A 27,836-nucleotide genomic window follows, 5' to 3' on the forward strand; every position below is an offset into this window, starting at 1 on the left:
TCAAATCAAGCCAAGAAAAAGCAATTAGACAGATGAAAGAAACATTCCAAGATCTGAAAAATGAATTTGAGACAATAAAGAAAACACATGCTGAGGGAATGCTGGAAATAGAAATCCTGACAAAACGAACAGGAACTACAGAAACAAGCATAACCAACCGATTGCAAGAGATGGAACAGAGAATCTCTGACACTGAAGACACGATAGAGAAAATAGATTCGTCAGTCAAAGAAAATACTAAAGACAAAAAAGTCGTAACACAAAACGTCCAGGAAATTTGGGACACCATGAAAAGACCAAACCTAAGAATAATAGGGATAGAAGAAGGAGAAGAATACCAACTCAAAGGCACAGAAAATATATTCAACAAAATCATAGAAGAAAACTTTCCTAACCTAAAGAAAGAAATACCTATGAAGATACAAGAAGCTTACAGAACACCGAATAGGCTGGATCCAAAAAAAAAGTCCCCTTGCCACATAATAATCAAAACACTAAACACACAGAACAAAGAAAAAATATTAAGAGCCGCAAAGGAAAAAGACCAAGTAACATATAAAGGTAAACCCATCAGAATAACACCCGACTACTCAATAGAGACTATGAAAGCTAGAAGATCATGGACAAATCTCATGCAGACACTAAGAGACCACGGATGCCAACCCAGACTATTATACCCAGCAAAACTCTTAATCACCATAGGCGCAATAAACAAAATATTCCAGGATAAAACCAGATTTAATCAATACCTGTCTACAAACCCAGCCCTACAGAAAGCACTAGAAGGGAAAATTCAACCCAAAGAAGCTAAACACATCCATGAAAAATCAAGCAATAGATAATCCCACACCAACATACACCACAGAAGAAACAAGCTGGCATAGCTATCCTAATATCTAGAGAAAAAGGATGTTTCAAAAGAGAAGAAGTCTTGTGGCAATGCCTCAGTGGTCCAGGTAACTACCAGAACTCAGAAAAGTTGGTTGAACTTGGGATTGACTGGGAGGCCAAAGATTTAAAAAGCAGAAGATTCTCTCAAGACATAAGTTGTGTGATAATAGTGTGGTTTGTGTGTGTGAATGAGAATTTGTAAATGTTGAATTCTAGGCTTCGACAATCATTGTCAGTGCAGATTAAGCTGCAAGTATTTATGTTCTAAAACTTAAATTATAAAGCTAGTTACATCTTTCTAACAACTAGTTTTAATGTTCATGAGCATATTTTACCTACATTACCTTTTCAGGATGTTGAGAAAGATGCATTACAAGCACAGGCTGGAGGCTGGGGGCTAGATGGTTTTGAGGAAGAGGTCTTGGTGGACTCTTTCATAGAGCAAAGGGAAGCAATGCCTTCTGGGAAATGAGCTAAGTTTTAATCTAGTCTTTAAGATTAGAAGTCAAAAACAAAAATATTAAGGAAAGGAAAACTTAATTGATCTTTGAAGTATTGTTATGTGGAATTGAGTGGGACTTTTGAGGCCTTTCTTCCAGAAAACAAGGACTTGGTTGTCAGGCCTATATTAGGCCTAAACCTTGGTGCCATGTAGTTGTACTTAAATCATTTCAATGGAAAGTGTCTTAGTGATTGGATCTTCTAGTGCAGTTTGGAGTTCTTCCATTTGAAAAATGTGATATTTACATGGGATTGTTTGAATCTTGTTTTCTAGTCCCTCCCCATCACCACCCTCATAATCTGAAGGTAGATTTTTCTCTTGATAAAGGAACAAAAAAGGTGAACATCTTGTTTGTAAATAGGTATCTAGTAACTAGTGGTAAACTTGAAATGGTAGAATTCTTTAAAGCCTAATTGTAGGTAGCCTTAAGAAAATGTATCTTAATTATTTTTGAACCTGTATTCACCTTGTTTTTTTCAAATATCTTAAGTTATATTTTCTTTTTCAGAGCTGCTTCTTATTTGGGGCTACTTTTTTTTTTTTTTAATTGGGGCGTAATTCATAAAAGGGTATATTGTTTTGATGAGACTTTTTACAACTATGGCTGGATGTCTTTCTTTAGTCTTCCAAGAAGGGCCATTTTACTTTTTTAGAGTTACTTTTTAAAGTCATGAGGTCAACAACTTGGACTACTATGCATGTAAGCGCTAATGCAAATTAAAGCCCAAGTTGACCTCCAGCAGCAGTTCATTCTATGTTGACAGTGAGAGAACACTTTGCCTGTTAGGATACTGTTACTCGTGGACTGAAATGCTGAAGAAACCCCTCCCCCTATTTTGTTTTTTGCAAAAATCAAGGTATATTCTAGGGTTTCCTGGTTGACCTCAACAGATAAACTGAGATGATAGTCTTAGATCAGAAATGATCCGAATGTAGATTTACAGTCTACGTGTACAGCTGGCTGAGATCGCTTTCACAGTTCTGCATGTATCCCATCGGCTCCCCATTAGTCACTGAACTCTTAAAACTGGTATTGTAACATTATCACAATGTTTTGCGCCAATTTTATAAACTTTACAGTACAATATGTGTTCCTTTTCTGAGGCAAACCAAAGGTATATTTCTCAAGGTTCTGCTGCTATCAGCAGCGTTGATGGAGGATTTTTTATACATTTGTAATAGATAGGAATAAACCAGAAAAAAAGAAGAAAAAAAAGTGGTGGAGGAAAAGGTGAACACTGCAAGAATACTCAAAAGGGCTGAGAGTTGCAAACGCCAAGAATGGCTTTGCATAGTAAATGGAATAGAACAGCTCTGAACTATAGCTTACTTTTCCTGGTTTGGTCTGACAGAATGATTGAATGCTTTTGTACAAAAATCAGAGCCTTAAAAACAAGGATTTGGTGAGATTGTAAAATGGTGTGCCACTTTGGCAAAACAGTTTGGTGGTTGGTCAAAATGCAAAACATTGTTACTCTGTTACTCAACAATTCTACCCTTAGGAATATATCCTCAAACTACTGAAAATGTGCACCTACGAAACATGTACATGAAGGTTTACAGCAGTGTGTTGCTAATAGTAAAAAAGTTAAAACAACTCAAATAGCTATCAAATACTGGAGAGAAATAAAATGTGGCTTATTCATACAATAGAATATTATTAAGACATAAAAATGAATGAGAAACTGACAGATTAAATGACTTTGGTGAACCTTCATAATTTCATTTGTAGATCTTTCCATTTCTAATTTATAAATACATTTGGGGTTATAAATTATAAATGTACTGCCTCCTGTCAACATTGTATACTTCTATTTGATGATTTCTGTGTCAAACATTATATGGAAATGTTTCCAAGTATTTTCTGTATTAACTGTGAATGAATAGAACAAAATAAATTGCCTGTGATGGAAAAAAAAAAAGAAAGGAAGGAAGGAAGGAAGGAAGGAAAGAAAGAGAAAGAGAAGAAGAATCAAGAGAAGGAGGAGGAGAAGAAGAAAAAGAAGAAGAAGAAGAAGAAGAAGAAGAAGAAGAAGAAGAAGAAGAAGAAGAAGAAGAAGAAGAAGAAGAAGAAAAAGAAAAAGAAGATGAAGAAAAGTAGCAGCAGCAGCTGAAGTGGTGGCTTGGGAGGCAGAGTCAAGTAAATCTCTGTGAGTTCAGGCCAGCCTGGTCTATAAAATGAGTTCCAAGACAATCAGGGCTATACAGAGAAACCCTGTCTTAGGAGAAAATTTTTTAAATTTTATTTTATGTATATGAGTGTTTTCCATGCATGTATATGAGAGAGGCAAGCAGATGCCATAGCAGGCTGCTCACTCAGTCTTCTGTCAGAGACCAGGCCTCGGTTTCAGTTTCCTGAGACTGAGCAAGCAGTTCCTGGAAGAACCATCTACCGTGGACAATCAATCTTCAACACCCCTGACAGCAGGGATGAAGGAGATGGCATGTACCAAGCATGGGCCATCCCTTACGGCGTCTCAAGGCAATGACCAGAGACAAATCTTCTATCCCACCTTGGAACTTGACCAAACTTGCCCAACGATGGTAAAGCTGTAGCCCTAGCCAGCCCCTGCCAGCCCTAGCCAGCCCCTGCCAGCCCTAGCCAGCCCCTGCCAGCCCTAGCCAGCCCCTGCCAGCCCTAGCCAGCCCCTGCCAGCCCTAGCCAGCCCCTGCCAGCCCTAGCCAGCCCCTGCTAGCCCTAGCCAATTAGAAATGTACTAACATAGATGCCACTTACATAAGCCAATCATAGATAGGATGACCTAACTGCTTCTAGAATTCCTCTAGCTGTGTATAAAAGGAGCCTGGGAGCTTCTCTCAGGGTCACCATTTTGCCTTTGTGTCAGATGTGAGGTCTCAGCATGCTGGAACTCTTACTCTTGAGATAATAAACACCTGCTGATTGCAAAAAAAAAAAAATCTGCTTATCTCAACTTTACCTATAATATCGGCAGGCATGGCTTGAAACTAGACATACATGTGTAACTAGAGTTTTCCTGCCTGGCCCACGGTCAGGACAAATCTTTGTCACCTGCCAGTCCCACAGCCACTCAGACCCAACCAAGTAAACACAGAGACTTACATTGCTTACAAACTGTATGGCCATGGCAGACTTCTTGCTAACTGTTCTTATAGCTTAAATTAATCCATTTCCATAAATCTATACCTTGCCACATGGCTCGTGGCTTACTGGTGTCTTTACGTGCTGCTTGTCATGGCGGCGGCTGCCATTGTCTCCCTCTGTCTTCCTGGTCCCTCAATTCTCCTCTCTGTTAGTCCCACCTATACTTCCTGCCTGGCCATTGGCCAATCAGTGTTTTATTTATTGACCAATCAGAGCAATTTGACATACAGAGCATCCCACAGCCCCCCCCCCACACAGATTTCATTAGTTTCAGAAGAAGACATGCCTTCACCTTGTTTAATGGGTCATTGTAGTGACCCTGTTTTCTAGGCCAAATACTGGGAAACAAGTTATGAAGAGAAAGAAAGCAGATGCTTGAGGTGATGGTGTGCCTGGATGGCACAGCTCTTAGAAAAGTACAATGTCTGTGAAGCAGGAGAGATCTCAATCCTCATTGTGCCCTGGTTTCCACATGGGTAAGATGGGTTATAGGGCACGGTTGCTGGAGGGCTTCTCTCCAGGTTCCACCAAGCCCCGCAGTCCCACAATCCACGTATAAAATAATCACTCAGACGCTTATATCACTTATAAACTGTATGGCCATGGCAGGCTTTTTGCTAACTGTTCTTATATCTTAAATTAACCCATTTCTATAAATCTATACCTTGCCACGTGGCTGGTGGCTTACCGGCGTCTTTACATGCTGCTTGTCCTGGTGGTGGCTGCAGTGTCTCTCCCTCCTTCTTCCTGTTTCCCCAATTCTCCTCTCTCCTTGTCCCGCCTATACCTCCTGCCTGGTCACTGGCCATCAGTGTTTTATTTATATAGAGCGATATCCACAGCAGGGCACACACAGAACCTTAGTCCTTTCAGGCTGCAAAAGAAGCAAGCAACAAGCATGCACACACACCCCAGCCTTGGTGGCCGAGGAACAGCAGAAATTCATTTCTCATGCCCTGGAGGCTGGAGGCCCAAGGTCAGGGCAGCAGCAGGTTCTGTGTCCTCACGTGCAGAGGGACAGAGTATTGTTTGTACCTTTCAGAAGACACTAATCCGACTATAAAACTCCACCGCCATGTCTGACTAATCCCCTTCCAAAGGCCCAGCCACCAATGGCCTCACTTTAGGGTTAGGATTCAACACAGGAGTGTGGGGCACATCTAACCTGGTCCATGTTGTAACAGTGCTGTGGTAATGCATGGGGACACAATGAATGACTACAAGTGAAGTCCATAGCAGGTGGCTGGGATGGAGGTCCTTGAGCTCTGCTCTCCTCATGGTCTTCACCATTCTTAACATATCACGTGTCCTCACCTCCAGAAAGGGACTGCTCAGACATGCAAGCTGCTGCCATTCCTGGTCCATGTGCCTGGCTCGTCCACTCAGCAGGCTGCCCCTTGTGTATGCTGGATTTACTGTGTTAGACCCGTTATGATCCTGGGCGATGGAGAGAGAGACACTCCACTACTTACGGAAAGGGTCAGCCATCATGCACAATTGCACAGCACCCCCACACGTCCTCACCCACATCCTGCTGTGACACAGGCATGTGTCCCGACAGAACTAGTCAAGTGAGTTGGCAGGTGCTGTGCCTGGTTGCTGTCTTGCTGCTCTTTGTGGTTAGCCCATGTATGGCTCAGGGTCTTCTGTGGCTAGCCCATGTATGGCTCAGGGTCTTCTGTGGCTAGCCCATGTATGGCTCAGGGTTTTCTGTGGCTAGCCCATGTATGGCTCAGGGTTTTCTGTGGCTAGCCCATGTATGGCTCAGGGTTTTTTATGGCTAGCCCATGTATGGCTCAGGGTCTTCTGTGGCTAGCCCATGTATGGCTCAGGGTCTTGGCTTTTTTGAGAGTCTTCTCTGAAGCCCAGCTCTGTTCCTCTCCGAGGGACAACTTTTATTGTTTACTCTGGCAGAGAGGGGCCTAGTGAATCTGGTCAGTTTCAGGGACTTCCTGTTTCAGGGACTTCCTAGAGCTATTTTAAGTTGTTTACCTTCCTGATTCCCCTCCAAATAGAATATTTCAATCTCAGAGGGGACTCTTATACAGCAGTCCCTGTCCTTGTCACCTACCCTGAAAATGCATGTCATTCCTGATCATTGACCCTGAAGGTGAGTCCCTGTACTGTTACTTACCCTGTGGGTGGGGTCTCTATCAGGTCATGGTTCTGCAGAAAGGTCCCTTTCCTGGTCGTTGACCTCTGGGTGGGTCCTTGAATGGTCACTGAGTTGTGAGAATCTCCGTCCTGCACTAACTCTAGAGGTGGGTTCTGTCTTGGTCACACTGACCCTGCAAATGTGTTCTTGTCCTAATCACTGACCCAATGGGGGTTCCTTTCTAGGTCACTGACCCTGTGGGTGTATAAAAATATAAGTGTATTTGTAGCATGAATCTTAAAAGTTCTTATTAATAAAATCAAACCTGAGCCAGTATTAGGGTGAACTGGAAGATCAGAGAACCAGAACAAGCCACAGCTAGCTCACCTCGCCAGATCCTCAGCTGGTCTTGTTTTCTCAGACTGGAGGCCTCTGAGTCCTCATCCGGAATGGGTCTCAGCTGAACTGTGCTGACTGAAAGCTTAACCAGCCAAATGCTTAACCAGGCCAAAATGCTTCTAGTTTCTGGTCCTCACGCCTTATATACCTTTCTGCTTTCTACCACCACTCCCTGGATTAAAGGCTCACTTTCTTGGATTAAAGGCATGAGTCACCATGCCTGGCTGTTTCCAATGTGGCCTTGAACTCACAGAGATTCCAGAGGATTTCTGCCTCTGGAATGCTAGGATTAAAGGTGTGAGTGCCACCATTTTCTAGCCTTTGTATCTAGTGGCTGTTCTGTCTCTGACCCCAGATAAGTTTATTAGGGTGCACAATATTTTGGGGAACCCAATACCACCACATGCATTCCTGTGCTTGACTATGAGTGATGCATACATGCATTGTGTGTATGTGAGCATGTGTGTTCACACTGAACACATGCATGCCACTTCATCTATTGCTCTGAGTGGTGTCTATATCCCTGACAAGAGGATAGAATCCTCCTAGGCTTCTTGCTGGTCCTTGGAGTGTCCTGGCCAGCATGGGCATCTGCTTGGATTAGAAATCTGGCCTTTGAGCATGTGACCACGAGGGGTCACTGCTCTTGCTCTTCCTTGCCAGCCACTTGAGTGCCGTTTGGATGTAGATGGTGAATGATGGACTAGTTTTTAAAATGCACCTGCTGGACTCCCTGCAGGTAGCTGGATTAGTCCCTGGGTCTGAGTCCAGGGATAAGGTTTCCCGGTAAAGTGTATTTTGCTGCTGTGTCTTGGTGCTGGATTGGCTCTCTGAATGAGCTGGGCATTGTGGATTCCCACCACACTCTGGGGTGATGTTCAGATACAGGCACTGGCTTTTCCTGAGCAAGTCCATGCAGTGTTTTACTGGGTACAGTATTTCTCAAGCATGAATGCACACCATAGACCGTTACTTTGGACCATGGAAAGAAGCAAGTAGGGTCCCTTCCCCAGCCCTGGTGAATGTCACTTGTGCATGGCAGCAATTCTGCTTATGTTTTTGTAAGGTTCTTGACTTCTATATAATAACATCAACACAGCCTCCAGTGACATCTTTGCAAAGACTGTCATTGTGACTCTTTTCCTGCCTCCTTCCCCTTAAGAATCAAGAGTGTAGTTCCAAGATCAAATGATTCTTTGTGCATCCCACATGCCTTCATAGCCTTACAGAAAATCAGAGAGGATTATGTACTTGCCATGAGGATTTGACCACGTTGCTCCCCTTGCTTTGAATCCAGAAACACCAGTAGAAGATGTGGTATTTTTTTTTTTTTTTTTTTTTTTTTTTTTTTTTTTTTTTTTTTTTTTTGGTTTTTTGAGACAGGGTTTCTCTGTGTAGCTTTGCGCCTATCCTGGATCTCGCATTGTAGACCAGGCTGGCCTCGAACTCACAAAGATCCGCCTGCCTCTGCCTCCCGAGTGCTGGGATTAAAGGCATGCGCCACCACCGCCCGGCCCAGAAGATGTGGTATTAATTCCCAAGTCTGTAGTTATTTCTGAAGAGCTGATGGAGAAAGGTGACAAGTCATATGAAAGATAAAATAGGCAAAGGCATTGGCAAGAGGAGAAACCGAGATGAAATTACTGTAGAAGTACAGAGCACATTTAGGAACTCTTGGAACTCTTGGCTATCATCATGCACATAGTGAAGACAGAGCCATCTCATACCATGAACCTCCTCCAGCCCAGGGACAGGGCTGAGCCATCATTTATACAGAGGCAGGAAGATGCCCCAACCCTGATGATTTCTCCAGGGGTCTCCATATTAGATAATGTGTGACCATATTCTCATCAGATGCACAGTGAGGCCTGTGTGTGTGTCTCTCTTAGGAGGTCCTTCCACTCAGACCTGAGGCCTTCTGTGTAGAGATGGGGGAACCTAGGCCAGCTTGTTTGCCTACTTCTTGGAAGTCCGACTTGATGTTTCTGAGCTGTTCTCTAAGCATGCAGTCACTGGAAGTGGAAGATTGGCATCAACAGAAACCCTCGATGCCCCATGTGTGCCTTCTTTGTGAAAGAAGTTGGGAATGGAAGTGGTTGGGGTAAACAAACCAGTTTTCCGAGCTTAAGCAGAGTTGGAAAATGGGTTTAACCATAGAGAGAACACAAGACGCATGCTGTCTGTTCCTATCCTCTGTTTCTCTCCCCAGCAAGCCCTTATCCAGCAGGACATCTGCCATGAGGCGAGGACTTCTAAACCCATGTGGATTCCAAACCGCCGGGCTTCCTGCTGAAGGAGTGAGACATTTCCCTTTATGGAAAGGGAAAATGGTAGTTAGGCGATTGCTGATCTCTGTAATTCACCTGAGTAGGAGGCATCTCATCAGATGCCATGGGAAAGGAGGAGAGCCAGAGCAATGGCCTTCCCTCCTTGGGACTCAGGGTGCCACGAGGAAAAGCAATAGCTGGAGGAGATTCTCTGTGTGCATACGTATGTTTGAATGAGTGCTGTGCATGTGTGTGGGTGCGCATATGTGTGAATGCTTGTATATGAGTGAATATGTATGAATTGAGTCTGAGTTTGTGGTGTGTGTGTGTGTGTGTGTGTGTGTGTGTGTGTGTGTGTGAATGCTGCACACAGAAACGAGTGAAGCTTCCTTTGTGCCTGTGTGCACGTATGAATGCATGTGTGCAGTGTGGAGACAGAGGCCAGGTACAGAGAATGACAGATAGGAAGCTGGGCCGACCCTCAGGGCCCTGCACAGGTCTGTGTGGGCATTTAGGGGACAGTAACGTTAGGAGTAAAAGTGACTTCTGCCTTTGGGGTCTGTACTCTAGGGACCTCGTTACAACAAGCAAATATGCAAAATAAATCTCATTTTAATCCTCTTCAAAACACCAGGAAAAGTATATACTTCTTCCTTTCAAGTGGGAGAAACCGATATTTCACCTCTAAATTGCTATTAGTAACGGTGTCTCCAAGCAGACTTTTCACTTCCGGCTACACTGATGTCAGCTGGTGGTAGCTCCCTTCCCTGTCTCCTCTGTCTCCAGCACCATCCACTCTGACTTGTGGACAGTGGGAGTCTGTTTTCTGTTTCTCATGGTGGGTAGGTCCTACTAGAGTCTAGAGAACCTGGGGCCATTCTGAGCTGAATTCCAGAGCCTCACCCTGACGGTGTGGTCAGTGACTGTTGTTGCCACTGTCCACAGCAGCCTGGGTCAACTCCCCTGGAACTATGAGTACTGACTGTGGACTGGAGCTGTAGAGGGGCATCATGGCAGAGCAATCACTGAAGGGCAGTGTGGTAACGAGAGTGTGCAGGGCAGTGTGGCAGAGCCGATGTGGAGGACAAGGGCTGTAGGTTTTGCTCCAATTCTGGGCCTATGACCTTCTCTGTACAGCAGGACACATTGTCCTCTGTATTTCCTAGGTTGGCAAAGGCACTTCGACACCTCAAGATGCTTGCTATATTTAAGCTTTTTCCCGCCAGTCATAGGGCTCTGTCTAAGATGAACTGTGGTTGATACATTGTGCACCCCAATGAACTTATCTGGGGTCAGAGAACAGAACAGCCACAATATCAAACATAGAGTTTAGGCAGTGGTAGCACACGCCTTTAATCCTAGCATTCTGGAGGCAGAGATCCATCTGGATCTCTGTGAGTTCAAGGCCACACTGGAAACAGCCAGGCATGGTGACAAATACCTTTAATCCAAGCACTTGAGATCTCATATCTTGCTTGGGAAAGACACACGCCTTTAGTCCCAGGAAGTGATGGCAGGAAGCAGAAAGGTGTATAAGGCACGAGGAAAAGGAATTAGAAGCTTTTAAGCTTTTAGGCTTTTAGCAGCAGATCAGCTGAGATCCATTTGGATGAGGACTCAGAGGTTTCCATTGTGAGGAAACAAGATCAGCTGAGGAGTTGGCAAGGTGAGGTTGGCTGTGGCTTGTTCTGTCTCTCTGATCTTTCAGAATTTATCCCAATAGCTGGCACTGAGTTTTTTTTTTAATTTATTAATAAGACCATTAAAATTTGTGTTACAATGAACAGATAGGTTTTACATCAGGTGGTACTGGGTAAATGTGTTTCTTCTAATTAAACTTGTTGCAGTTGAATGGCTTTCTTTAGCTACACTCGAGAAGAGACTGTTGTGAACAAAAGAGAAATCTTTCCCGCCCACGACCCTGGGTCTGCAGATGTCCACCCTGTGTGGCAAGCACTAGTCCCGGAATCAGTCCTTTATGTGAGCCAAAGGAGGTAATTACAATGTGTGACACCCCACCCCAAAAGTGCATCTCAAACTGGACTATTTGCTTAAGAAAGACTAATTGAGGTCCAAATTAATTAGAAGGTGTGGCTTGAAGATGTGACAGCAGTCTGTCATTACAGACAAAAGCAGAGAACCAAGCGCAGCAGTGCTCAGTGAGACCCTAATCCTGCCCGCATCTCTTTCTGTCCCTCACTGCATCGCTGGGGGGCACAGCCCCTGCTCATGCAGGGAGCATCTTTCTACCAGTCCCTATGGCCTCTGCAAATTAGTGGTTACATTTCCAGGGTGTTCTGCACTTCATGTGGACAGTCCCAAACGCGACTGTCACTTTGCAGTCAATTGTCAGAAGCAAGTTTCACCTGAAAAATGTGAATTGCAAGGGCTGAGAATAGAGCTCAGTGGGAGAATGTTTGCCTATCATGCACAGGCCCCAAGTTCCAACCCCAGGCCTTCAACAACATTCGGGTTACAAAGTGTGACATGTAAGAGAAGGTCCACGAGAGCAGGAAAAGCACAATTATGTCAGCCACCGTGGCAGTGCCACAGTCTTCCATTTGCATTTTCTACGGTGACCCCTTCTGAGTGCTTCTGAGTTCCTGTGTTCTCCGGCGCTGTCTGAAGCTGTGCGCTATCTCTCCTCCTCAGCAAATGGAACCTTGCACAGGGCCCTTCCTGCCCTCAGCAGATGGAATGTCAAGCTCTCTCTTTGCCTTCCTGTTCCCACAGATGGCGTGTTTGGAAGGTGCCAGAAGGTTCCAGCGATGGACACATACCGATACGAGGTGTCACCCGGAGCCTTGCTGCACCTGAGGGCCACCTTACAGAAGCTCTCCCGTACAGGTAGGCAGAGTGGCCACTCCTGCCTCGATCTAGGCATGGATAATGGGAGCTGGGCTTCTGCTGTCCAGGTGAGGCCTGAATGGCCTGCTCCAGGGAGGGCTTTGCATGGGGTGTGTGGACTCAGGTTAGGAGCCCTGGCCTGTTGTGCCTGTGCAGAAATTGCAGATATCCCAGTGACCCAGAGTAAGGTACGTTGAGGCTACTTTGGCTGATCATAGTGGTCAGGCCAGTCACTCACGTCAGCCCGGACTTCATTCCCATGCTTCTACAGTGTTGTTTCAGGACATTCCTGGCATCCTAGTAGTTTCTAGGTTCCTCAGAAAGTAAGTTTTAAATTTATAATAATTAACATTTTTATAGCTGTAACATACACATCTCATTGTGATTTTATTGTATATGTGTATAATTTTTAAATTGAAGGGAGTCATATCATGAAGCCCTGTGTTTTACAACCTGTTACTAAGATAAAGTCATGTTTCATTTAGCCCTGGATGAGAGGTGCCGTGTCCCAAGAACAAGAGTTACCCATCACGCCAGGGAACAAGGGCATGAGGAACTCAATGACCCTGGATACTGGGACAAAGGCATCTCCCCCTCAAGGCCATATACTTCTGGAGACTACAGTGCTCTCATTGTGGTCACAGAACTCTCTTTGGGACCATAATGCTCCTGGGAGTCACATTTCTCCCCTGGGGGGAACCAAAGTATTCTCCTAATGATCATATGTGTTCCCTGGGTTCTCCCTGAGGCCAGATGAACTATACTGTGAAGAGTCTGTGTCAGTAAGATTTGGAAACACCCTCCTTTTAGAAACCGACAGGTGTATTGGCATGTTAGAAGTACTGGAGTGTTCCAAGAACTAGTCTAGGTTAACTCATGAACAAGCCATTAGACCAGTGGAAATGAAGTAAAGCACTTCATTCTTTCTTTCTGTTTCTCCACATGGCTCACCTGTCTATGTTCCTTTCTCCACTGCTTGTCACACACTCTCTTAATCCTCAGTGGGGACCTGTTGCCCATGGCTCCCTGTGTGGGACAACATCCATCTCCACTGACATCCTATATCCCCCAAGCTTGTTGTCACTGTGCATGCAGTAGTAGCCACTTCCTGGTCACTGGGACCCAATAGCACGTCAATGTCCCAAAATGATATCCCAAGGGAAAGAAAAGTGATTAAGGCCCATGAGATCAGAAAATGGAGATGCTTCCCAGTGAGAGGTCTCTGATTGCAGGCTCATGAAACTATACTGATGTCCATGTCGTAGAGAAGCAGATATCTCCTATTGATTCTCTCTAGAGAAGAAAAGTTGCCCAGGTAAATTTCTGTAGTGGATGGCAGGGGAATACTAAAAAATACTACACATTAGCTGCTGTACCACCCCACCATTCACCCCCTAAGATCCACCTGTCTTCTGCACAGGGATGGGAGGCACTGCCCACTCCCCCTTTCTAGTTTTTGATCGTGGTAATTGCTGTGTCTCCTGTAGAAAGGTGGTTTTGCATTTCTTTTTGGGGAGAAGAGCTAGTTCTTCTATTGGCTTCTTCTGTGGCTTCTATTGGCACTTCCTGCCAAGAAAACCCTTGCACCATGAGAAGGCACATGAGAAGGGCTTATTTTGGCTTGTGGTTCCAGAAAAGTAGATTCCTTCATGGTGAGAAAGCATAACAACAGCCAGGGAATCATGGAAGCAGGAGCTGGAAACTGCCTGGTCATATTTTCATCTGCACAATAAACAGATGGGGAGGTGACGCTATAAAACTTCAACCTCTCCATGCAGTGGTGAACTTTCTTCAGCAAGGTGCCACCTCACAAAGGCCCTGTAGCCTCGCCAGACATCACCAACAACTGGGGACCAAGTATTCAAATGCATGAACCTATGGTGGAGATTTCCCAGTTAACCGTTCCACCCCTCCCCCATTATTACCATATGAGTGAGTACAGAGGTGGTATATGCCCCTCCCCCATTATTACCATCTGGGTTAGTGAGTACAGAGGTGGTATATGCCCTTCCCTATTATTACCATCTGGGTTAGTGGGTACAGAGGTGGTATATGCCCTTTCCTATTATTACATCTGAGTTAGTGAGTACAGAGGTGGTATATGCCCTTCCCTATTATTACCATCTGGGTTAGTGGGTACAGAGGTGGTATATGCCCCTCCCCATTATTACCATCTGAGTTAGTGAGTACAGAGGTGGTATATGCCCCTCCCCATTATTACCATCTGGGTTAGTGGGTACAGAGGTGGTATATGCCCTTCCCTATTATTGCCATCTGGGTTAGTGAGGTACATGCCCTTCCCTATCATTACCATCTGGGTTAGTGGGTACAGAGGTGGTATATGCCCCTCCCCATTATTACCATCTGGGTTAGTGGGTACAGAGGTGGTATATGCCCTTCCCTATTATTGCCATCTGGGTTAGTGGGTACAGAGGTGGTATATGCCCCTCCCCATTATTACCATCTGGGTTAGTGGGTACAGAGGTGGTATATGCCCCTCCCCATTATTACCATCTGGGTTAGTGGGTACAGAGGTGGTACATGCCCTTCCCTATCATTACCATCTGGGTTAGTGGGTACAGAGGTGGTACATGTCCTTCCCTATTATTACATCTGAGTTAGTGAGTACAGAGGTGGTATATGCCCCTCCCCATTATTACCATCTGGGTTAGTGGGTACAGAGGTGGTATATGCCCTTCCCTATTATTGCCATCTGGGTTAGTGGGTACAGAGGTGGTATATGCCCCTCCCCATTATTACCATCTGGGTTAGTGGGTACAGAGGTGGTACATGCCCTTCCCTATCATTACCATCTGGGTTAGTGGGTACAGAGGTGGTACATGTCCTTCCCTATTATTGCCATCTGGGTTGGAGGTGCAACGGTAACGTATTTCTCTTACCCTGCCCTCTCACTGTCATCTGGGTTTACATACAGTTCAGATTTGATTGGTCATTACCTGAAGTCCACAGTTTATGTACTGATTCCTTCAGGTTGTGACCGTTTTGTAGGTTTCAAGACATATAATGTCATGTGTCTTCCGTTAAGTATCACATTCAGGGTCTACTGCCTTCAGAAACCTCGTCTCTGCCTATTTTTCACTACTGTCAAATGATGTCATACCCCATTAATGAGAGGAGCTGCCACTATCTGAAGGGCACCCTCAACAAGACCCCATGGAAGGGTGTGCGACAGGTCCCTGGACCCTCATCTCAGTTCCCGCCGCCCTTTCCTTCTGTGCCTCTCTTTCAGTAGTACATAATCCCGCCTCATCTGCAAGTGCTCTCTGGGTGTGCCGTAAAGGGGAACTAAAGGGGGAATTTATATACGTAGCTTTGAGAGGCTGTCATAAATGCCATGGTGGGACCTTTTGGTGATGCAGCTTTTGGGGTCAACCATGATTATACAGGTAACCCCTCACCCATGCTCCTGTAGGAAAGTCCAGTAAACTCATTGTGTTACTAAGCTGGACTTGGATAGCATTATTGCTCTGATTTATGATTGGTGCTTGTCTGAGATGAGGAGACATTTGTTCAAATTTCCACAAGAAAAGTTAATGCAACGGTTGTCACCCAAACAGGAAAAGGACATATCAAAGATGAGCTTGGGAGGGGCAGCTCTGTTGTATTTACTGTGAAGAAACCTGTAATGGAAGCTAAGCTGTCTGAAAGTTAGCAGCCACAGGACCAATCCTGATGTGGTATTCCTTTTCTCTGTATTGTTTGATGAATGCCATCCACCAAGGGAGTGCAGAGACATCCAACAAACTGCTGATGGACCAGAGAGTACATTGTAGTCTCTGAAATTAGTACATATGTGCTGTAGCCCACCGAGGCTTCCTAGTGGCTGTACCCAGCAGGGCTACATAAGAGGATGATTGGACCACGGGCCTGGATACCAGGTATTTGGAAGGGTCTACACTTGGTTGTATCTAGCAAGGGGAGGTCTTTTGCCTCGCCCTTTGGCATTGTTATAAAATGCCCCTTTGAACCAAGTTTCGGGCTGGTAGGTTTTGACCCAGGCCCTCTTGAGGTTATCCTGTGTTTCTGTGCCCCTTGAAAGCACATGTGGCAAGATTTGTGTTGAGCTGGAGTTCCTAGGGAAAAATGGACAAAAAACAAATGCTGTGCCTGTGAGCTCCTGGAAGTCTTCAAGCACAAACAACTGTCCATCATAGAGATAAAAGAGATGCAGATGATTCCTGTTGTTATCTGCTACCTGTTAGAAATAGAAGTGGGTCATCTCCCAAGAAAATGACCACACAATCCAAAGCATTCCAGCAAAGCATCATGTCTTACTTTTGCAGAAGCATGTGCAGCTGTGAGAAATCAGGCAAGCACACCTGTGGGAAGTTAGCTGTACCTTGATCCACAACACAAGGGGTCCTGTGCCTCACTCTGGTCAGAGCTTGGCCTATCATTCTTATGTGATTGTCTAATACAGAAAGATGCAGTTTCTAGGGAGAAATGAACAAGTATATGTTTTGATTTTAGGCAGGAATTGCTGGTTCAGGTGAAATTTTTACCAAGTGGCATCTTTTAAAAATTGAATTTTCCACCGGGCGGTGGTGGCACACGCCTTTAATCCCAGCACTCGGGAGGCAGAGCAGGTGGATCTCTGTGAGTTTGAGGCCAGCCTGGTCTCCAAAGTGAGTTTCAGGAAAGGCACAAAGCTACACAGAGAAACCCTGTCTCGAAAAGCCAAAAATAAATAAATAAATAAATAAATAAATAAATAAATAAATAAATAAAAATTAAAAAAATTGAATTTTCCTTGTCTTAACCCTTAGGAAGAAAAGATTTATTTTCTTTTCCTTCCTTTGTTCCTTCGTTCCTTCCTTCATTCCTCCCTTCCTCCCTCCCTCCCTCCTTTCCTTCCTTCCTTCTTTCCTTCCTTCCTTCCTTCCTTCCTTCCTTCCTTCCTTCCTTCCTTCCTTCCTTCCCTCCTCCTTCTGTTTCTTCTTAGTTTTTGGAGTTTTTGAGACAGTGTCTCTCTACATAGCCCTGGCTATCCTGGAACTCACTATGTAGACCAGACAGGCCTGGAACTCAAGCTGGTGGAAAATGGTGATCTTGTCAGTCAGGAACTCCATTAGCACTTCCTTAACAGGGTGGGCAAAGCTACCTAGAAGTGATGACTCTATAGAGCAACCAGAGACCCCATTTTGAATCATGAATTGATTGGTCCCTTACCAACGGGCACAATGTTTGGGCTTGGGTGGGTGTTGGGACCTAGTGTGTCTTGGTCTCTGGCAGTCCTCAAGAACACTAGAAACATTCAGCATTGGAAAATGGGTATGGAAAGAGAGTACTGCATGTCTAAAGGATTAAACTCATGAGGGTTGGCAGCTACCTTCATCCAGAACATTCTGTATACAATTCTCCTGTGGATTTATGTCAGAACACAGTCCAAAAATGGAGTTCTGTGAGGGGAATTGTAAGTGCTTGTGAGAACACTCCAAGAAAACAAGGCTTGTGACCTCAGTTTCTCCAAAACATGGAATTATTCTTGGAATGTGTTTTCATGCTCCTCCCAGGTGTAGTGGATAGGAGTGAGTTTACTTCAGAGTGTTAATTATTGTTTGCTGTTGTTATTCAATTAACCATCTGCTGTGGGATGGTCTGTATGTCAAATTGCTCTGATTGGTCAATAAATAGAACACTGATTGGCCAGTGGCCAGGCAGGAAGTATAGGCGGGACTAACAGAGAGGAGAACTGAGAGAACAGGAAGGCAGAAGGAGTCACTGTCAGCTGCCTCCATGACAAGCAGCTGGTAAGCCACAAGCCACGTGGCAAGGTATAGATTTATGGAAATGGATTAATTTAAGCTATAAGAACAGTTAGCAAGAAGCCTGCCACGGCCATACAGTTTGTAAGCAATATAAGTCTCTGTGTTTACTTGGTTGGGTCTGAGCGGCTGTGGTGACAGAGAATTGTCCTGACTGTGGGCAAGGCAGGAAAACTCTAGCTACAAATGTTTAAACTATCCTTTATATGCCTCTATGGAAAAACATGTTTTTGGCATGTGTGACTTTTCCTTGTATGCAACTTGACCTCACAAGAACTTTCTCATGTGGTTTTTCTTCTCCCTCAGAGTGTAAATTGTCTGATGCCTCTGAATAAAGCTGGTAATTGAGTGAGACTTCAGTCTGCCTCGTTTGTTGGCTGTACCCCCCAGGACCCATTGCCTCTGTGTTGTGACATGGGTGGATGTTATTTACCCAGTCCAAGGCCCTCACAGTTGCTCAGTGTAGACAGTGGAGAGGGAGTGGGCCCGGCCTGCTAGACCAGGGAACTTGTCCCAAATGCAGGTGAGAACTGGCCCCATTCTTCTTAGATAGTAAGACTGTTTTGAAAACTGCAGTATGTTCTGGTTATAGGATGACCTTTGCAGGAAATCAAGCTGGGGCTGAGATGAAGGTTTGCTCCTCTTCTCTAGACTTCATAGTGCTGGATGATGCTATGCTGTCTGCTGGGAGAGAGCGACCACTAATGGTCCCACTCGTCTATGGACACGGTGGTGTGTTAATACCATCTGTACGCCGCCGTTTTTGTGCTGTCTGGTGCAATAGTGCTGCTCTGATATGGTGCAACCAGCTACTTTCTGATTGGATTTAAGGTCCACTCCAGAGGAGTTTAATTCTGCAAGCCCAGGAGGCAGCAATGGCTGCTGAGGTTACTGTGCAGTGGATATGATATACCTGTCAAATTGCATTTGACACCATTGTTTATGCCCATAGTTTATTGATACTGTCATGTCTAGTCAGGGAAACTTCTTTGAGCAGTGGTTACAAGGTAGACTCACAACTAACAGTCATTGTTGTGGCATGGTAGACTATTGTCTTCCACGGGTTGCTGTGCCACAGCATCAGTGAGTCTCAGACTCAGTGTGTTGGTAGTTAGCATAAGGGCACTGATTGGAGAAGATGGGATCCCATAACTTGAATTAGAAACATGTAGAGGACCCTAGTGAGGCTGCCTTTGAACCCTAAGATTCTTAAAGGGTTATCTCACCAGAGGAAGTGGTCTTTCCACTCTTAGCAGAAGACACAACTCCACTTCAATCCCCTGCAGTCCTGTCTTCTCTACCATTGCCTTGGGGACTTAATTATGCATTGTTGAACAGGGAGTGGCCTCCTCTGCAGGAAATGCCAGGCAAGACCACACTGGTATCTCAGGACCCACCAATAGTTGTCTCTAGATCTATGACCAGACTTAAGGCTAAGAAGGATCCTAGAGGGGAGGCAGAAAGGGTAGACCAGAAGGAAGTGCAGTTTATGACTAAGGAGCTTCATGAGTTTGCTAATTCATTCAATCAGAAGCCTGAAGAATGTGTGGGAATGGATTTTCAGGGTGTGTGTAATGATGGAAGGAACATAAAACTGGGTCAGGCTGAGTTTGTTGATGTTGCCCACAGGATGGAGATTCTAGATTTAGTATGGAAACTTAAACAATTAAAATAAAGTGTCAAGTTTGTATGATTGATTGGTTGAAGCATTTATCAAGAGATGGCCTTATGAAAAGGAGCTGGATTAGTCTGATATATCTTGGCTTAGTGTTGATGAAGGGATTATATTTAAGTCTCAGGAAAACTGTGATGTTACAGTGGGTACACTGTGTAAAATCTAATCCTCCACAGTGGAGGGCCTAGAAGACATGCCCTTCATTAATTCTTAAGATGCAAAATAGTGAGAGGGGTACCAGCACATTTTCAGAGTTTCATCTGCGTTCTGTTCCTTGTAACAGATCCTAGGGCAACAGTTCTCAACCTGTGGGTCATGTCCCCTTTGGGGTTGAATATCAGGTGTCCTGCATATCAGATATTTACATTATGATTCATAGCAGTAGCAAAATTACAGTGATGAATAATTTTCTGCTTAGGGGTCACCTCAACATGAGGAACTGTATTAAAGAGTGGAAGTGTTAGGAAGGTTGAGGACCACTGTCTTAGGTTTGGGGATGTTGTTGCTCAGTTGGCTGGATTAAATACACCGGTTTAATTGGGCTCTGGAGTAGCAGAGGTCAGGTGCAGTACAGACCAAGCAATGCCTGTAATAGCCTAACCTGCAGTGACTTTTGTGATGGCATGACTTGTATGGATCTGTGGGTCTAGCTCATCAATTATGGTCTTTCCAGGAGTGAAATAGATAGAAGGTCTACTATATTTTTGTTCAGTCTGTATTAGCAGGAAATGTCTTGACAAATAAAGGTTATATTGATTTGTATTAATAGGGGATCTTGGCCAGTAAAACAGTTTCCAGACCTAAGCCGGGATTTAGACCCATACACTTTCAATGACCATTTCCTTGGGAAGACTAAAATATCTGAGACTTTTACTCTTAGCCTTTCTCCCATCCTTTCTCAAGGGAGCTATGGACCTTTACACAGGTAACCGCACACCAGGGAAAGGACACAGTCAGGATTCCAGGGTCTGTTGGATACCGGCTCTAGACTGACATTGGCTCTGGAAGACTCTCCAGGTAAAGTCGGGGCTTGTGGAGACCAGTGACTGACTTGGGCTGAAGTCTGACTCACAGTGGGTGCAATGGATCCCTCAACTCATCCTGTGGTTATTTCCCCAGTCTCAGAATGTATAATTGGGACAGATAAATCCAGAAGGCAGAATTCACACATCAGTTCCCTGACGCACAGAATAAGGGATATTATGGCTGGAAAGGCCAAATAGAGAAGCCCCTGGAGTTACCTCTGCTAAGGAATATAGTAAATTAAAAAAATATCACATTACTGGAAGGAATACAGAAATTGGTGCTACCATCAAGGACTTAGAAGATGAAGTGGTGGTTCTTGCTGCATATTCCTTTAACTCTCCTTTTGGGGCCTATGCAGGAAACAGATGGGTCAGAGTGAATAACAATTGACTATTGAAAACTTAATCAAGCAGAAACTTATATTATAGCTACTGTATCTGATGAGATGTCCTTATTGGAGCAGATTAACATATCTCCTGGTACCTGGTATCCACCGCTTGGTCTAGAAAATGCTTTATTCTTGGTGCCTGTACAAAAGGATCACCAGAAGGAGTTTGCTTTCATCCATCAAGGACAGCAGTATGCCTTTACAGCCTTACCTTGAGGCTGTAGTAATCCTCCAGTCCTGTGCCATGACTTAGTTTGAAAAGCCCCTAGAGCTAGGCCCCTCCCCTGAGGACCTCTAACTGCCAGGCTCCACCCACAGGATACCTTTGCCTCGGAGCTGTGACGCTTTCATTGGTTCTGTGACTCGGGTAGGCTCTCCTAGTGCCTATGTTTCACCTCATGGTCTAAGCTGCACTGGGACCCTGTCCCTCATCTCCAGTCCACCTGCGACAGACTCACCGTCTGACTCACTCAGCATCCCCATCCACCAGCAGCAGTTAGGTAAATTTCCTCTTTGGTTGGTGTAAATGTTGTCCTGAGTCTGAGGAAGTGGCCGTTGAGTGTCCGGCCCCCTTTAGTACTCATGGAAGCAGAGGTCCCCAGTTACAGTCTTTAAGGCTGGCCCTCTTCACCCGACCCCATCCCTACAGCTGCAGCTGCAATCTGGCAGTTTCCTTAGGCCTGTCCGTGTCGTCACGCCCCTTCCTGCCCTCTTCTCCCACCGGCCTCCTGGGCTGCCCATAATCCCACGGCTCCTTTAGGCCCTCATGGCTTTTGTGATTCCATCCCCTCCACCCCGACCCTTTCCTGTGGATGAGACCCCTCCTGACTCCATCCACCCTGACTCTTTCCTGTGGATGAGACCCCTCCTGACTCCATCTCTTCACCCTGACCCTTTCCTGTGGATGAGACCCCTCCTGACTCCATCCCTTCCACCCCGACCCTTTCCTGTGGATGAGACCCCTCCTGACTCCATCCACCCCGACCCTTTCCTGTGGATGAGACCCCTCCTGACTTCATCCCTTCACCCCGACCCTTTCCTGTGGATGAGACCCCTCCTGACTCCATCCACCCCGACCCTTTCCTGTGGATGAGACCCCTCCTGACTCCATCCACCCCGACCCTTTCCTGTGGATGAGACCCCTCCTGACTCCATTCCTTCACCCCGACCCTTTCCTGTGGATGATACCCCTCCTGACTCCATCCACCCCGACCCTTTCCTGTGGATGAGACCCCTCCTGACTCCATCCCTTCACCCCGACCCTTTCCTGTGGATGAGACCCCTCCTGACTCCATCCCTTCCACTCCGACCCTTTCCTGTGGATGAGACCCCTCCTCCCAGAGCTTGGTTTTTCGTTCTTGCCTTCTTACCTCTATGAAAGCCCTGGTACCAGATACCTGGTACCAGAGTCTCTTTGCTGGCTTAGCCAGGCTAGGCCCTTGATACCCGTTGAGTGTGGCAACAACCCACAGAATGGCTTGGTCCTTCTTTGGTCCTCCCTGAGTCCTAGGGATGCCCATGATGACAGGCTGCAGTGACATTTTCCTATTCTCTCATCCATGTAAATGTGTCTTCATATCCTCTCATTCCCCCTTGGGATGACTCTTAGAAAACCTCCATCCTCTTTCCTATACCAGACCTGAAGGACCCTAAATTTATTTGCTTTTGCAATCAAATTTGGCTTCAATCCTCCTTTGATAATCAGTGCAAAGGGCCACCTAATGGCACCTTAGATCCTAATATTATTTGGGACCTTTACAAATCCTGTGAGTGATTGGGAAATGGAAAGAGATTCCCCATCCCTTCTTTCTGTGCTCCAAGCCCTGTTTGTTTTTGTCTAATCTCCCACCCACCCCCAACACTGTAAATGTCCTGTCCTTTAAGTTACTATAGACGGATCTGTAAGTTTCTTGCACAGTGGGAGCTAGGAGCGAGACCTAGCAGGAGAGGGAGAAAGCAAAGGAGTAGCCGCTGCAGCATGCACACACCGATCACACACCCCTCCCTGGCTGGCGCTTCTCTCAGCTCCCTCCTGCAGCATCCTTTGTCTATAGCCAGGACTCAAACATGTCCTATCTCTAAGCCTTCTTTTGTTCTCAGCTTACTGGATTCGGTTTTGCAGGCATTCAGGTGTCTTTTAGGGATGAGTGGCATTAGACTGTTGTTTTATGCTGTCCTACTTGAATTAAAATCTGGCTCTAGAGTTAGGGTATGGCCCCCCTCCTCTAGACCCAAGCATGCTTGTTTAAAGGTTTCCTCCAAAACCTCTGTCCCATATCAGGAGAGCCATCTGCCTTGTGACAGAGAAAGGAGAGCAAAACAAAACAAAGGGACGGACCGTTCCCAATGGGGACTGTTGCTACTCATCTCATACTCTTTTGGTTTTGGTTTAACTCTAAAGCTTTTGCTAAGGTATAAATCTTATTTCAAGATTTGTAAAACGATTGTCTAAGCTTCTTGTACCTCAAGATTTATAAGCACATTGGGTCTGATTAAAGCCCTGTAAAGTCTGTAACAAAAGGGTTAATTTAAAACTCATAACACCAGGGTTGATAGTTAAAGATCTATACAGAGGTGACCTTAAAGGAAACATGTGGCCTGCTGCCACCTTAGCCGCTGTCCCCCCACTGGGATAAAGGTAGCCACATGGCTGACTGCCATCTTTGCTAGGGTTGGAAAGGATGGACTTTGCCATGTGACCTCACTCCCATCTTGATAAAAGTGACCACATGACATAAGCCATCCAAAGAAAACAACTCCTCTAGCTGTGAGGCCCAAACCAGATGATTCTCCCACTATTTTCTTTCTTTCTTTTTTTTCAGAGACAGGGTTTCTTTGTGCAGTTTTGCGCCTTTCCTGGAACTCACTCTGTAGACCAGGCTGGCCTCAAACTCACAGAGATCCGCCTGGCTCTGCCTCCCGAGTGCTGGGACTAAAGGTGTGCTCCACCACTACCTGGCATCTCCCACTATTTTCAATCACACTAACAAGCCTTAACCCACAGTCCCTTCTCTTCCTCATCAGCCTCTCTGGTTTCTCTTTCTTCCTTCTTGGCAACAGGCTGCCCACCCAGTCAGGGCTGAGGCGGTCCCTGACCAGGGCCCTGAACGAAAGTACAATATCCCAGAGGGTGTCCTTGCTAGGGATCGGTTTGTAAGTTGCCTCCTGGCTGGCCACCCTTAAAGAGGGAAATCATGAAAAGAATTCAAGAGTTAAACTGGGACAGACATGATGACCCATCTCAATTCCTAGACTGCCTCACAAAAAATATACCAATCTGGATCCTGAGACCCAGATGGAAAACAACTCCTTAGAGTTTCCCTGATATTAGGGTCACACTTAAACATCTAGAGAAAGGACCCCTGACTCCACAAGCGGAAGTCTTAACAGAGCCCTCTAAGGTGTACCATGGGAAAGACGAAAAAGCCCAAAGACAAAAATACCTGATGCTAGTGAGGACCTTCCGACTGGCCATAGCAACTGCCCAGGCTCCCTGGCCTCCTAAAGCCCAAGAACCCCTGGGTCCCTGCTTCAAATGCAGTCAGGAGGGTCACTGGGCTCAGGCCTGTCTGATCCCTCATAAACCACCCAGACCATGTCCAAGGTGCCATCAAGAAGGGCATTGGGGTGTTGACTTCCCTATGTCCCTTGTGGCATGAGGACATCAAGCTCAGATGGCCCTTCTGCCGACCTCCTAGATTTGGCCATGGATGACTGAAGGGGCCTGGGCTCCCTTGGCCTGACTACTGCCATCTTACGCTGGGAGCCTCAGGTAGACATCACATAACAGGGCACTCTATCTCTCTCCTTCTGGACACTGGGGCCACCTATTTAGTCCTGAGGGAGTTTTAGCGACCCACATCTTCTTGTTCCCCTATTGCCAGGGTAGGGTGACAGCTTTACCAGCCTCATCAAACCCCACCAAATATATCACCCAGGCTGGATACTCTCTCTCTCTCTCTGTCCATAGCCTCAGGGGACTTAAGCCTCTTATCTCTTTCTTTTAAGAAAGAATTTTCTACGCCCTTTGGGCTACCCACCATGTGGGCACACTCCCTGCAACGCCCTTCAAGGCCCCACCTCGTTTACAATTCTACTAAGACACTTGCACTTCTCCAGCTGTTTGCTCCTCTACCTGCGCTAACCACTTGTCTCTCCCCTTCTGCTGGGTAGGTGTCACTATGGAGCTCCCTGCTTTATTTGCTTTTACTATGAAAGCCACACAGGTGTGCCAGGATACCTCTCCCTCCAGAGCTGTAATGTCTACAGGTATTCCTTGGCCTCTGACTGCCAGGATACCTTTCCCTTCCATGTTGTAGGTATTCCTTGGCTTCCAACAGCCAGGATATACCTTTGTATCAGAACTGTTAACCCTTACATTTTGGTGCTGAAACCTGGCACTGATCACTTCCCTGCTATTTACCATTGGTTTTCCTCTCAGTTCATCCAGCATCTCCAATTGGTGGCTCAGCCCATCCTTACCCTCCAGGGCCAAATAGACTCACTGGGCCACCATAAGTGCTACAAAATTGATGAGGATTATATTCAGCAACAGCAGAAAGAGGTGGTCTTTGTCTCTCCCTCAGGGAGGAATGTTGCTTCTCTATCAACTAGTCAGATATAGTAAAAGACAAGATCTGAACTCCAGATGGATCTCCAAAAAATGTAAGAAACAATTCGGTGCCTCTGGCCAGTGACTCATTGATAGTCCAATGTGGAATTGGATACTACCCTTCTTAGCCCCCTTTCTTCTGCTTTTTTAAATCCTAGTAGTTGTACCCTGCCTTATAAATTTCTTGTCTACATTTCTTCAACAACAGATTCAAAAGATCTCTAACCAGACTTTTAATCAGTTGCTAGTACAGGACTACTGGCCCCTTGCTACAGAGCCAGAGGCCGGCAACTTCTGATCACACTCTGATGATGAAGATAAAGTTGGCCCAAAGGACTTCAATGCAGCAGGAAGTAGTCTAGTGATAATATCCCCCTCTTTCCCGTGACCTGATGGTTTATCAATAATAAACAAAAAGGGGGGAATGTAAGCCTCTTGAGCCACACGAGTGGCCAGGCCCCTCGCCTAAGGACCTCCAACTGCGAGTTTCCACCTACAGACTACTCTAATTGCTGGACCCTGCCCCCATCCTACAGTATAAAAAGCCCAAACTCTGTACATAAAATACTACTAATCTCTACCCTAGAAAGTTCCACTCTAAAAAATTCTACCCCTTTACAAGAAAAATCTATATAAGCCCTGTATCCTATTCATTTTGCTGCTCTTTCTCACCTGAGCAGAGGCAGCCACCCTCCTGTTTTTTCCCTCCCAATAAATCTCTTGTGTGAGGTTTGTTGTGCAGTGTGACTTTGTGGTATTTCTTGGCTCCTGGCTGCCAGGATACCTTTCCATCCAAGCTATAACACTTACAGAAGGGATGTTGATTATCTGTCTCTTCCACAAAATATTATACTGGTCCACATTGGCATTGACATTATGCTGATTGGACTAAGTGAGCAGGAGATAGCAGCCACTTTGGACTTGTTAGTAACATATGTGCATCAAAAGATGGGAAATAATTCCAACCAAAATCCAAGGGCCTTCTACCTCAGTGAAATTTCTAGGCAGCCAGTAGTGTAATGCATGCAGTGATATTCCTTTTAAAGTTATTGCACCTGGCTCCTTATACCACCAAGAAAGAAGTACAATGTTTACCACTTGTAAACATTATGGGCCTATTTGGGTTCTGCAGGCAGCATATTCCTCACTTGCATGTGTTATTCTAGCCCATAAACCATGTGACTTAGAAAGCTACTGGTTTTGCATGGGACCTGAAACAGGCTCTTTAAGAGATCCAGAATGTTATGCAGTTTGCTTAGCACTTGAACCATATGACCCAGAAGATCTGATGGTATTTGAGGTGTCAGTGGCATATAGGGATACTGTTTGGAACATTTGCTAGGCCCCTATAGGTGAGTCACACAGGAGACTGCTGGGATTGTGGGGTTTACCTCAAGACAACTATTCTCCTTTTGAGAGATCTTGGTCTACTATTGGGCCTTAGTGGAAACTGACAATGGGTCACCAAGTTACCCTATGACCTGAGGTGCCTGTCATGAGCTGGGTGTTATCTGGCCCACCAAGCTATAAAACAGGATATGCAGAGTAGCAATCCATTATCAAATAGAAGTGGTGTATATGTGATAGGCCCTGAGTAGGTCCTAAGGGCAAAAGCAAGTTACTTGAAGAAATTGTCCAAATGCCTATGGTTTCTACCCCTGTTCCAATGCCCTTTGCTCCCAAGCATGCCTCATTGGGTATGCCCTATAGTCAGTTGACTGAGGAAGGAAAAACTAGGTCCTGGTTTACTGATGGTTCTGTAAGTTATATAGTCATCACCAAAAAGTAGACAGATACAGCATTACAATTCCTTACTGGAACAACCCTCGAAGATACTGGTAAAGGGAAATTATCCCATTGGGCAGAACTTCAGGCGGTACATATGGTCATACATTCTATTTGGAAGGAAATATGGCCAGGTGTGTGATTGTTCACTGATTCATGGGCTGTAGCAAATGTATTGGCTGGATGGTCAGGGACTTGAAAAGAACATGATTAGAAAATTGGTGAGAAAGACATCTGGGGAAGAAGTATGTGGCTAGATCCTTTTGAATGGGCAAAGGATGTGAAGATAATTGTATTCCATGTAAATGCTCACCAAAAAATGAATTCAGAAAGAGGAGGATTTTAGTAATCAAGTGTATTAGGTGATGCATTTTATGGCTAGTCATCCCCTTTCTCCAGCCATCCCTGTCATTGCTCAATGTGCCCATGAACAAAGTGG

At 45.4% G+C, this 27,836-nt stretch overlaps 1 protein-coding gene across 1 annotated transcript in view; it reads left to right on the plus strand.

Moving 5' to 3' along the window:
• Ptprn2 (protein tyrosine phosphatase receptor type N2) overlaps positions 1 to 27,836 on the plus strand; it is a 719,135-nt gene that overhangs the window by 179,703 nt on the left and 511,596 nt on the right. The window contains exon 3 of the mRNA XM_028880925.2: positions 12,012 to 12,125. Within this exon, the coding sequence (XP_028736758.1) occupies positions 12,012 to 12,125 (114 nt within the window). The remainder of the gene's footprint in view (positions 1 to 12,011; positions 12,126 to 27,836) is intronic.

Source organism: Peromyscus leucopus, chromosome 14 (genome assembly GCF_004664715.2).
Source record: "Peromyscus leucopus breed LL Stock chromosome 14, UCI_PerLeu_2.1, whole genome shotgun sequence".
NCBI lineage: Eukaryota > Metazoa > Chordata > Mammalia > Rodentia > Cricetidae > Peromyscus > Peromyscus leucopus.